The sequence below is a fragment of the Micromys minutus genome, assembly GCF_963924665.1.
Source record: "Micromys minutus genome assembly, chromosome: 1".
Taxonomy (NCBI): Eukaryota; Metazoa; Chordata; class Mammalia; order Rodentia; family Muridae; genus Micromys; species Micromys minutus.
Window position 1 is genome coordinate 150,526,783 of NC_137969.1, and position 13,333 is coordinate 150,540,115.

Consider the following 13,333-nt stretch of genomic DNA (forward strand, 5'->3'; position numbering starts at 1 on the left):
TTTAAGAGCCATGGACACCGCCCTAGGGGCAGGACAAGCTCTGGAACTCCCTAGTGAGTATGTCAGTGGTTTCTTCAGGTGCCTTCCCTCAGTTCTTTTCAAATTCAAAAGATGAGAGGAAAAATAACCCAAGGAAAAAAAATCCTGTAAAGCAGAAACCTTACTCTTTGAGGGAAGGAGGGTAGCTCATTTGTGAATCCATTCCAGAGCACGCTTTCTGAGAAAAAGAAATACAGGTAAGTAATTTTCCCATCTCCAAAGGTGACTGGTGATTAATGAGTGGATTCACAGAGTGTGGAGAGGAAGCTCCAAGGATGTCTTTTTAACACACGACAATCAACTCATGAGGACGAACAACAATGAATGGTACAAGAACCAATACTATGTCTTAAGTATCTCAAAACAAAAGGAAAAAAGTTAAAACCTCAATATTCTGCTACACACTAGACTGTGAAATAAGCAATGACCTAATAATGTTCATCTACAAAACCCCCAAAGTATCATCAGTCAATAGGAAGGCCTTTCAAATACATGACAAATAAGAACTGTACCATGTACACTTATCACTTGCTAATTGTGAACCATTTTTCAAATGTTTGAATCCTTGAACAAATCCATTAGGGACATTTCCAGGCCATTCTACAAGGAGGTCCTAAACCTGGAAGGCCTGTAACTGAAGTCACAGTAAAGAAAATACTGCCTAGTCCTATCAATAATATCAACCTTTGTGACAACTAAATACTATCATCTGGTCATCCTGAAGGCTGTTGCAATGGGAACATGTCCGCCTTACTATAATCAACACTGCAAAGGGTCAAAACCTAAACCTGTGATATCAAGATATACAAAGACTTGAAATGGCAAACATCCAGCCTTGGATAAGATACATTTTAAAAATTAGCCAACATATTTCAAACTTAAGCATTTCTAAAGTAGAAGAAGAAGAAGAAGAAGAAGGGAGGAGGGAGGAGGGAGGAGGGGGAGGAGGGAGGAGGGGGAGGGGGAGGGGGAGGGGGAGGGGGAGGGGGAGGGGGAGGGGGAGGGGGAGGGGGAGGGGGAGGGGGAGGGGGAGGGGGAGGGGGAGGGGGAGGGGGAGGGGGAGGGGGAGGGGGAGGGGGAGGGGGAGGGGGAGGGGGAGGGGGAGGGGGAGGGGGAGGGGGAGGGGGAGGGGGAGGGGGAGGGGGAGGGGGAGGGGGAGGGGGAGGGGGAGGGGGAGGGGGAGGGGGAGGAGGAGGAGGAGGAGGAGGAGGAGGAGGAGGAGGAGGAGGAGGAGGAGGAGGAGGAGGAGGAGGAGGAGGAGGAGGAGGAGGAGGAGGAGGAGGAGGAGGAGGAGGAGGAGGAGGAGGAGGAGGAGGAGGAGGAGGAGGAGGAGGAGGAGGAGGAGGAGGAGGAGGAGGAGGAGGAGGAGGAGGAGGAGGAGGAGGAGGAGGAGGAGGAGGAGGAGGAGGAGGAGGAGGAGGAGGAGGAGGAGGAGGAGGAGGAGGAGGAGGAGGAGGAGGAGGAGGAGGAGGAGGAGGAGGAGGAGGAGGAGGAGGAGGAGAAGGAGAAGAAGAAGAAGAAGAAGAAGAAGAAGAAGAAGAAGAAGAAGAAGAAGAAGTGATATAATCCTAATCATATTTTAACTGCTGAGGAGACTGCAGTAGACTGTGTTTGTATTTTAACAAGATAGTGGCATAAGCACTTAGTAAATTGATTGAAACTGTTATGTAAATCACTATAAAGAAAAATTAATATAAGATTACTTCCAATGTGTTAGGTCTAATTTCTTTTAGAAATTTGCTAGTCAGTTATTAAAAATCATGCTACTGAAAGCTGTCAATAATCTAAGTTACAAACAGTAACAGTATATATGGAGAATATCAGACTTGAAGCTTGAGCAGAATAAAAATTAGCATAACTTAAGGAAATGCAGACAAATTCTTCCGACACAGACCCATCCTCCAGGATGTAGAAAATGGTAAGCACATTAAGCATACCCAGAACTTGGTGAACATATCAAGTATTAAATCTTACTAAGCCAAGATAAAACCCAAAGCTGCAGCTACGGTGAGAGGACTATCAGTATGATTGCACAGAGCAGTCTGTCTACCATGATGACTAGATGCACAGAACAAACTGAAATGCAGAACTGCAGGAAACTCAACCAAGGAAAGAGAAAGAATGAGATGACAGAACACAGGTTCCTACCTTTCCCTGCCTTGTTACTCTCTAAAAGAACACCACAATATTTCAGTCTCTCTACTTTTATGCCTCTGGTGCCTCTCTAAAAATGAAAACATATTAAAGTAAAATATATTTTTATAAAAACAAACTTTTTTTATAATGGGATACCAGCTGATAAAGAAAGCCAACAGGAAAAACTATACTTCTGATTTGTACACCAGCTTCCCAACCATCTCTAAAGGCAAGTTTCTCACTATGTCCACAAAAGCTGGACAAAGAAGAAAATAAACTAGAAACAAAAAGGTAGTCACTACCAGTAGCCTAACTCAATAGAAACAAAAGTCCACTGTGCATATGTATCAGAGTAATCTGCGAAGTACAGCATAATCAATTAAACAGTTTTACTTGAAAAACCAGCTATTTTGAATTATAAAGAGCCTAAGGCAATGAAACTTTTAAGGCCTCTATGTGCTAAAGAGCTGAACCATTTCTCTGAAATGGTTGACAATTCACCACTATGATTTCCATGTATCATGTACCATATCTTTACAAGTAAAAGAAGTGAAAGGTGCAGTGGTGCATGCACGTGATCCCACGTAGGGGGACTGAGGCAGAAGGATGCAAAGTTAAAGTCAGCCTAAGATGGCAAGATTCTGCAATAGGAGGAGAAAAAAGGAAAAGAAAACACTAACATTCAGGAAGAGCAAAACTGTTAACATAGAACATGAATTTGAAAAACATAAAATTTGACTCCTGAGAACTTAGCCTGTGGTTAGTTAGTTGGCTAACCATTCACCTTAATAAGCATGCAAAACAGAAGTGTCATACTTTACAAAGTGACAATTTCTACTTCTTATGGTATTAACTTTAAATATTATCCACGGTACACCTAACACTATCTCTCATATTGCTGGCCAAACTATTCAGAAAGGGCCTGTGCCTTTATATGTTTTGAGTGAGCACTTAATGAGACTATGAGTGACAATACTGACTGAATGGAGCACTGGGGAAAGCGCCATCTTTAGCCACCGAATGCAAACACAAATAGTCCTGGACACTCTTCACAGGTAGCATTTACCTGCCTTAGAAAATAGTGAGGGTTTTTATTTTCTCTTTTCAATTATCACCTGGAAATCCTATAGTATTTCTTTTTTAGAAACTGCCTAGGTAACTTTCTGAGAATCTCTGTGATTGAGATATATACATCTCTATCTTTCTCTCAACTGTAGAGTAAGGTGTGTTAGCATTAAGAATGCTTTACTAGCTAGGCAGTGGTGGTGCACACCTTTAGGAGGCAGAAATAGGAGGATCTCTGTGAGATCAAGACTAGCAGGGTCTAAAGAATGAGTTCTAGGACAGCCAAAGTTACAAAGAAAAACCCTGTCTTGAAAAAACACTAAAAAAAAAAAAAAAACAAAAAAAAAACATTATTATAAATGTAAAAAGGATGACCCCACACAGGCACACAACAGGAATATTCCATCTATTAAACAGGCATGGTGGCACATGACTACAATCCCAGCACTTAGAAAACAGATACAGGAGGACCATAAGTTTGAGGCTAGCCTGGGTAACACAGTGAAAGCTTATCATAAAATAAACAAATAAAAAGAAAATGAGGAAGAAAGGAAAAAAGGAAAGAAGGAAGGGGAAAAGCCTACACATTTTATGTAGGTTTCTGTTGTGGTTGCACATGTTGCCAATTTAGAAAAAGCAATCTGGAAAACCGAGTCAAGAGAACAGTATTAAGCAATTTATAAAAACCTTCAAAAAAGGAAAAAACTACTTGCTTCATAATTTTTCTTTTTAAAATATGAGCACGTCTTGTTACTGACAGAAACTCACAACACTGAGAAAAGCAACCTTTAAAAGATCAACTATGACTAAATCTGTAATTCCTAAGAAAGGAATTCCCTTCTAAGCCTCTATTTGGGCCCTAAAATCTAAGTAAAATAGTTACATGAATAAAAAAGTACTTCTGCCTCAAGAGCAGTGCAAACTAGACAGCTGAGTGAGTTACTGAAGAGCCTCTGAGTTTAGAAAAGGGTCTGAGAAGGAAGCTCAGTTATGCTACACCCTAAGACGGGTTTCTGACCTCGGCAGTAAGACATCTTTTCATGGGGAAGTAGGCTGTTCTGTGCACTCCAAGATGTTCAGCAACTTCCCTGGACTCTACTCGTTTCATTCAGAACCTCACCATCCTTCAGAATCTATAAGAGTTCCAGGTATTTTCAAACCTTTCCTAGGAGAAAAATCAAGCTCATGGAGAACTAGTGAAAACCACAGTGTCAATAGTTTACATACTCTAACATCTATGCCATGGAAGATAGTAGAGCTGAAAGTATAACTTAAGAAGTCTATTTGGTGAAGGATGCGAGAGAAAACCTGAGCAAGGCAGGTAAAATGCTACTAATTCTCACAAGAGAAAGCCAGGGCTCCCTACATAACTTACTGGGGATGTTTTCTGGCATTCTAGTGCTTTATCTTTAAAATTATGGTTTTATGCTTCCTTATAATAAAAAGCAAAAGAGGATGGACGAATGGGTATAACTTAAAATAGTGAAGAAATGAGTCAAAGAGTTATGTCCTAGAAGGAATGGAACTTTAAAAATATTGAGACATTTATGGATAAAGAAAGCAAATAGTACTCAAAAGAATGCAAAATCAGTTTACTAAAAGAGGTAATCCACGATGTACCACCTCTTTATCATCTAGCCACTATAAAAATCCTTCCTCTTACTTTATATCACTTAAGACCACAATGCTAATATCCTATCTATATGCCCTAATATTAGAGGGTAACTAATTAAAAAAAAAAAAAAACTGATTGCAATTGGGTGGGGGAATCAAAAAAAAAAAAAGACACTAATTACAAAAAAGAAAATCGGAAAAGGACCAGTATAGCACACACTACTCTTCTATACTGTGAAGAATATGTTCTATTTACCAAACCTGACCTCAAAGAACCTACCATGTGTATGTACACAAATACGGGGTTAACAGTTTTAACTCCCACTAACAAAAGTGTTCAAAAGCAAGGATGCCCTCACAGTGTGAATCCAACTGTACCAGTCGCCTTTGGAAATGTGCCTATACCCTCTGCTGATCCTTTGTAAATGACCAAAAGGCTCCTTTATTCACTCTTGACATGGCTACCACAAATACAACTTTCCAAAGAGTGATCAAATATTGAGAATCAGAGCTTGGAATGAAAGAAACCTTTAACCACAAATATGTAACATCTACCATATGTTAAAACTAGAACTTACCCCAGTGGCAGAAATCAGAAGAAACCACAAAGAGATTACTAGGATCCGCTAGGTATTTACTGAAGAGTTTTCCGAATTCCTGTTCTTTTGACTCACTCAGAGCTCCAACCAGGACAGGAATAATGGTAAACTCATCTTTATGGCTTAAAGAAAACAGAAAAAATAAAATAAAATAAAAAAGTCATTTAAGCTGTTTAAGATTTAAAATTTTTCAAATTACATTGGCACTAAAAAGATGAACATTTATTAACAGTGATTATGATAACAAACATTTTACTGTTGAATTCTTAAAATCTACAAAAGAAGTTTGAAAGCAGCCTATTTAAAAATAGTACAGAATACTAAAAGCATCTACTTAAGTCATGGAAATGTAAACTACTTTAAGTAAGCAAGGTACTGCCAGGTATAAAATATGCTCAAAAGTAAGTCCATTAGAACAACACCAACAAAGGCTATGATCCTACCCAGTCCTGCCGCTTTACCAGTCCCCTTTCTCTGCTTGAACTTGATCCTGTGCACATACACCATCTCGTTCTCTAAACCTGCCAAGTACGACTTGATGTGGCTCCTATGAGGCCCGTTGATGGCACTCTTACACTTACCCTAACAGTCAGATAGTCACCCTAGTACAAACAACTCAAATGTCATTGACAGCCAGGGTAACTGAAGAAGTAAAGGACATATTCACTTCTAGTACACCCACAAAGACACACCCACCCACCCACTACAACCATGGTATATCCATCCAGTCCCCTTTGACTCTAAAGACTGACAAATTTAGAAAAAGCAAATAGATGACTGTGATTTAAGTAACTATGATTATTTAAAATTGTTCATTATAATGAAATTTTAATCATATATATTATTTATTTATATATCAATCATCCTGGAGTTAAAGTTTTAGAGGCATGAATTGTTTGTCTAATTTATTTTGAATAAGATTTTATAAATTCAGTATTATAATAACTGCCTGTTAACTTTAATAGTCTGACACTTCACTGACACAGGACAAACAGAATTCATAAAAAGGGGTAATTTTATTTTTAATACTAAGTTCCAGTTAGGTTGAGTAAGCTACATAGCACTAAATCAGGGTACCCAGACACCTCCCCCACAACAACCCCCTTACCCTTGTCACCTGCGAAATAAAGATCATACAGATCTCCAGTCCCTCTGCAATGCAGGGGCTTCTTGGGCAGAATCTGCATCTATGGAGTAAGGAAAAAAAAAGAAGCTGGCAGAGGAAGCTGCCATGGGGCATCTCATTCTTTGATTCTTACTAGTTTGCTAAGTAACTACACAGAGCAAACAGGGGCTTCTGCTTTAAACAGGTTGATTATTAATTCAAAGAAGTTTCTCATAAAAATTTGGGAACTGCCATGAATTATTCTAATTTCAAAAACTACCTCCAAAAATAAATACATAAAGACCGAAGAGAACACAAATAACTATGACTTGGTAAGAAATCAGATGATATGCAAACGATAAAGAGCAAAGAGAAGCGTCTGAGGACTGTGGTGCTCAGAATGAATGCCCTCATCTGTATTTGCACAGGAACCAAACCTACAAGCCTATTTGATGGACATTATAACATGAAGCTCACAGTAACAAAGTGTCAGCCCCAGATGCCTTGCTCTGCAGAAACAACAGGCATGTTCTCCACAGTCCTGCCCCTTCCAATAACCACAATGAGCGTATACATCCATCTCTACTAGAGAGAGCGTCTGGTCCTTCTCAGAAACCCAGAGAGCAAATGGCTCGTCACCTCAGCCTTCCTGGATTTTTTTCTCTTAATTTACTTATTCTCTTTCCATGAAGCATAAACTAGGGGAGAAAAAAAAAAGAGTATTTGACTTTGAAAGATAAATATTTTTATATTTTAAATTCAAGTTCTGGAGTTGAATTTTCTAGTAAAGTATAAAATCTGCCCACAAAAAACAATTATAAATCTGGATAAAGCTTTTAAATGAATTTTATGCCACTTATGTCAACTAAAGAGGAGGAAAATAACGTGGCTATTCATGACCAGTAACAAGTTCCCGTTAAAAATGAGTAAGCTAGCTCCATCTTTGCCCAGCTCCACTGACTACAGCACAAGAGCTGGAGACTGCAAAATGCAAAGTAGAGAATCCCACCAGTTCCTCAGCTGAAGTCAATGAGCACACCCCAAAAGCCTGAAGATTAGCTACAAATTCATCAAGAAATCCTAGAAATGGAAGGGTCACAGACTTAATAAACGCTCCTGAAATCTTAAGGAAAGAAACTTTCCTTCTCTATAATACACTGGCTGACCCAAAAGATGCCAAGATAGCTAAAACCTTAGGACCTCTGAGTATTCAAGAGAGGAACTAGAAATTTGAAGGTGGAGTTAGTCACATGCAATACCTACAAAGGTGAGGGAGGGAAGGGGGCTCAGCTGTGGAGTGCTCACTTCAGACATAAGACAACCAAACATAGAGTCAGAGTCAATATAAACACACTGGGCTTGTTTGAATATGCTCCCCAAGTACACACCACCCACTTGTAGATGGTGAAAGCACTCTGGGCTCAGGACATTTAGGTTCTATGGTTAATTGGCCTTAAAGAGTGGCTCTATTAGGAGGTGTGGCCTTATCAGAGGAAATATAAGATGGTGGAAGTGGGACTTTGAAGTCTTAAATGTTCAAGCTATGTACATCCAATCACCATCTGCTGCCTTTGGATCAAAATGTAGAACTCTTGGTTCACCCAGCACCAAACCCCCCTGTAGGCTACCATGCCTCCCACCATGACTAAATGGACTAACCCTCTGGCTATAAGCCAAGCCCAGTTATATTTTCCTTTGTAAAAGTTCCCTTGGCCATAGTGTCTCTTCACAGCAATAAAACCCTAGCTAGGACAGGTACAACCTGTAAGCAATCATTTGCTAAATACTAAACTATAAAAGTACTTATTTTCTCAAAAGCTGAACAGTCTGATCAACAGAAGTACAAAGTGGGAAAAAAACATTCTGAAACGCATACAAAATGCTAAATAAAAAAGCCTGTAGGGAGAAAATGAATAAAATCAAAATTCAGTTACTAAAAACTACAGATAAACAGCAAATTATGGCACTCTAAAAATATGTGTATGTTTGTGCGTGTGTGAGTGTGTGTGGAGTGTGTCATGAGTAAACCAACAAAGCATAGCAAGAAAGTAATGCAAACTGCTTTTTTTTTTTAAGTAGAGCACTGAAAAATACAACACCAAACAAAAAGTTCCTTAACTGGATGAAAAGCAGAATTAGCATTTTCACAAGAATAAACGTTTGCAATTAACAATGGACAGCAGCCACATATGGTGGCACACACACGGGCAGGAGAGCTGAAAAGCAGGACTAGCTCAGGCCACACAGGAACCCCATCAGGTCTTTCCCTTCCTTAAGTTGCTAGGAAAAGAAAGTGATAAATTTAAAACACTTGAACGACAGAAAAATACTTAAAAATTCAAAGAGTGTTAGAGAATTTAAGATGGTATGAAGCATCCAAACAATCTTAGGTCCCAAACAGAGAAAAGAAAAAAAATAATAGTTGCTACAAATGTTCTAAATCCCATGTAAACATTAACCAAACAGATCTGATGAAACAGAATTTTTTAAAGTTCATCTAATTATGTAACTCACACCAGTCACAAAAATGTATTAAAATCGAATGTAAGAATTTTAAGAGTTTAAACTGTAACTCATCTAAACCATAGGGTCAGTGAACATATTTTTAAAGAGACCACAAAAGGGTTTTCTGTGGAACTGGGAATAATGGGGGGGGGGGGGGGGGGTGTTCTGGGTAATACAAATCCCAGAACAAAAATATTCAGTACTGGTTACAGAAACGAAGTAGGCAAAGACAATATACTACTGACAGGGTGTGGCTAATTTCAAATAAAATCTTATTTACCAAACAATATAGTTGACACACAGACTTGTACAAAAATATTAGTAACATTAGACTTACTGGCAAATAAATTAAAAGTTACATATTTCTACAAGAGAAGCCTAATCTAGAAAAGCTGAGTATTATTCTAACATTCAAGATAAGGCAAACTTTTTCTTAGTGCCCCAGCACTAATGGAAAAATAAACTAATATGCCCCCTCACCCAAAAAAAAAAAAAAACCAGACATGTGGTTTCTAGGAGTAAGGGAGGGGAAAGATGCTAGGGGTTGGTTTTGTCCACTGTGTATTCAGATACTGATTTCTATGCTCAGACATCTGGATGCAGGTTAAGCTTCTCTGGTCTCAGTGGTATGTAAAAATTGTTTCCTATCACCTCTCATTGGTTAATAAAGGGCTGGTCAGCAAATTAGCTGGGCAGAAAAAAATAGGGCAGGACTTCTGATTCCAGACAGGGGTCCCAAAGAGACCAGGAGAGAGAAGGTACGAGAGACTATGGAGGAGGGTCAGGAGGAGTCACTGAGATTGAGATAAGAAAGCAAGCATAAGGACACACATGGACCAGAGCAAGCCAGAGCAAGAGTCAGATGCAGTGAAGGACCATTTGGCTGGGTAGTAGCAGCCTAGTTGGGTTAGAATCGCTCAGAACCTTCCCTCCTTAGTGCCAATGGCTTGTTAATAAAAATACCAAGTCTCTATGTCATTATTTTGAAGATAAAACTGAATAGAATGGGTGTACTCATACCCTGTCATTACTTAGGAGCAAAAGGAGCTAAGATCCCCCCACTCCAAAAAATACATTTACAGAAAGGAAGGACCAGGTAGGCCCAGAGTTAAGGCACTGACACTTTACAATGTGTTATTATAATAACATATACACAAAGGCATTGACAAAACCACAGAAGACACAAACTCAACTGTAGCAAATGTCTAATGTAAAACATTAAAATGGGAACTACTTAGTTATGAGTAACAGCTATGTTCATACTAAGACATCTGGATATAGTATCCTCACTTGGGAAGCTCGCAAATATAATTTATAGGCATAAGCATTATAATAAGCATTCATTATATAAATAGAATGGAAATATATAAAATATATAAATATAAATGGAAAATAAGACTTTTTCTTTAGAAGTAGTCCCAAAAAGTTGTCAAATCCTAACCATGATGAACGTTTAAGACTGAAAAGAGCCATTCAAGGCAGAAGATTAAAAGGAATTAGACACACACTCTATGTACAGAACAATGGCAATAACAGAACAAGCACAGGCGTTAAAGGAACATGAGCACTGGGTGAGTTCTGTTGAGGTAGGTACAGCTATGTAGTCTAGGTTAACTTTCCAGTCTTTGTCTTCCTAAATGCTACAATTTCACACACAACACCCCAGGCCCAGCTCTGAGTAGTTTTATTTCCTTTTTAAAGATTTATTTACTCTTGTTTTATGTGCATAATGGATGTTTTTCCTGCATAAATGCTTGTACACCATGAGCATGCAGTACCAGACGAAGCCAGAAAAGAGAGTTAGAGCTCCAAACACTGGAGTCACAGACAGTCATTTAAGGCCATGTGGTCCTGAGAATTGAGCCCACCCAGGTCCCTCATGAGAGGAACAAGTGAGCCAATCTGCCAGCCCCAAAATACTGCACTTTCAATTAAACACTTTCCATGCTACTTCACTTACTCTTACACATTTTTTAAATTAAAAACTTTATACTTTAAGCTGTAAAAACCTAAACAAAGAAAAAATAAACATGGAAAAAATGACCAGAGTAAACTGGGAAAAAAAACAGGAATTATGATATAGTAATAATTCAAAGTTCATTTTCCCAAAATATAATTTTTATAAATCCTAACTTAATTTCATTTTCTTCAAAATCACTTACGTTTGACAATGAAAATTATTATGAATTGAACTATAAAAAATGGAGAAAAGAAACAAAATAAAATGTATAGGTTTATAATCATATTAAACATTTCTAGCCAGGTAGCAAAGGCACTAGTCTTAATCCCAGGACTCGGGAGGCAGAGGAGGAGAAATGTCAGGGTTCGAGGCCAGCCTGGTTTAGAGAGAGTTCCAAGACAGTCAGGGCTATTACACAGAGAAAGGCTATCTTCAAAAACTAAAGAATTTCTATGTATACAAACTTTAATGCAAATATCAGTATACCCTTAAAAATTCCTTGGTTAGGGGGAAGGGGGAATGGGAGTGGGGGAAAAGGGAATAACATCTGAAGTGTAAATATGGAGAATATCCAATAATAATAATAATAATAATAATAATAATAATAATAATAATAATAATCCCCCTGGTGATAAACAGGTTAAATGAGACCAAAGAGACTTTCACTGTTTGTTTTATCCTTCATGGTTCTATTTGTAATTTCAAATCATATATTATTATTTTTAAGTGTCAGAGCAGAGCAACAGGATGAGTCACTTTCTTTTTCTCCTTTTTATGGTATTTTTTCCAGTCACTATGGGGTGAAGGGCTGTATATTCATGGTATACACATGACAAGCGTTCTCCCACTAGGCTATAGCACAGACATCCAGTGTTTTTAAAGGGCTCCAGCGAGAGATACAGACATGGCTTGGTTAATAAAGTACCTGATACAAAGCACAAAAACCTGAATTTTACACCCAGTACCTATATAAACAGCTAGACATACACACATCTGCAATCCTTGGTTCTGGGGAGACCAAGATAAGAAGATCCCAGGAGCTCACTGGGCAGCCAGTCTAGGCAAGAATTAAATTTTGAGTTCAGTGAGAGATCCTGTCTCAAAGATTAAAATGCAAAGCAATCAGAAAGACATCAATCTCCAGCCTCCACACCACATGCAAACACCTGCACAACACACACACTCAATGAATTATCATCTTTTGAAATTTAAAATAGCAGAATTATAAGTAACAAAAATGAAATAAGAATAAAATGCTATTAGTCACTTTTAAAAAATCATGTAACAACTATTTGTGATAATAACAACTGGGAGAGGAGTGAAGTCAAATGTTGAAGAAACTGTTGTAAAAGTAAGTCTGGTGTGGTGGTTCCTATCCACACTCCCAACAAGAGGCTGAGGAAAAGGGTCATGGTGAGTCCCAAGTCATCCTTTGCTACAAAAGTGTAACCCTGTCTCAAAACAAAAACAAAAACAGCTCTCTCCTCCAGCCAAGCAAGACGCCAAAGGAAAGAAGGCCAAGGGGAAGAAGGTGGCCCTGGTCCCCGCCGTCGTCAAGAAGCAAGAGGCCAAAAAGGTGGTCAATCCCTTGTTTGAGAAAAGGCCCAAGAACTTCAGCATGGGGCAGGACATCCAGCCCAAAAGAGATCAAACATGCTTCATCAAACGGCCACGCTACATCAGGCTGTGGTCGCAAAGAGCCATACTCTATAAGTGGCTCAAAGTACCTCCTGCCATTAACTAGTCACCCAGGCCCTGGACAGGCAAACAGCTACCCAGCTGTTTAAGCTTGCCCACACGTACAGGCCAGAGACAAAGCGAGAGAAGAAGGCTACGGGCCCATGCTGAGAAGAAAGCCGCTGGCAAAGGGGACACTGGCAAAGAGGACGGCCGTCCCAACTAAAAGACCACCTGTCCTGCGAGCAGGAGTCAATACAGTCACCACCTTGGTAGAGAACAAGAAAGCTGGTGGTGATTGCCCATGATGTAGACCCCATTGAGCTGGTGGTTTTCCTGCCTGCCCTGTGTCGAAAGATGGGGGTGCCCTACTGCACTATCAAGGGAAAGAACAGGTTGGGGTGCCTGGTCCACAGGAAGACACGCACCACTGTTGCCTTCACACAGGTTAACTCAGAAGACAAGGGTGCTCTGGCTAAGCTGGTAGAAGCTATTAGGACCAATTATAATGACAGATATGACAAGATCCACCGCCACTGGGGAGGCAATGTTCTGGGTCCTAAGTCTGTAGCTCGAATTCCAAGCTGGAAAAGGCAAAGGCTAAAGAACTCGCCATTAAACTGGGTTAAATGT

The 13,333-nt window shown here is 39.5% G+C and overlaps 1 protein-coding gene across 3 annotated transcripts in view; it reads right to left on the reverse strand.

Annotated features, from left to right (window-relative positions):
• Positions 1–13,333, reverse strand: part of MEMO1 (mediator of cell motility 1) — a 96,793-nt gene that overhangs the window by 14,394 nt on the left and 69,066 nt on the right. For all 3 annotated transcript variants that reach the window (XM_080919474.1, XM_080919475.1, XM_080919476.1), the window contains one exon: positions 5,433–5,575. In XM_080919474.1, coding sequence (XP_080775600.1) covers positions 5,433–5,575 — 143 coding nt within the window. The remainder of the gene's footprint in view (positions 1–5,432; positions 5,576–13,333) is intronic.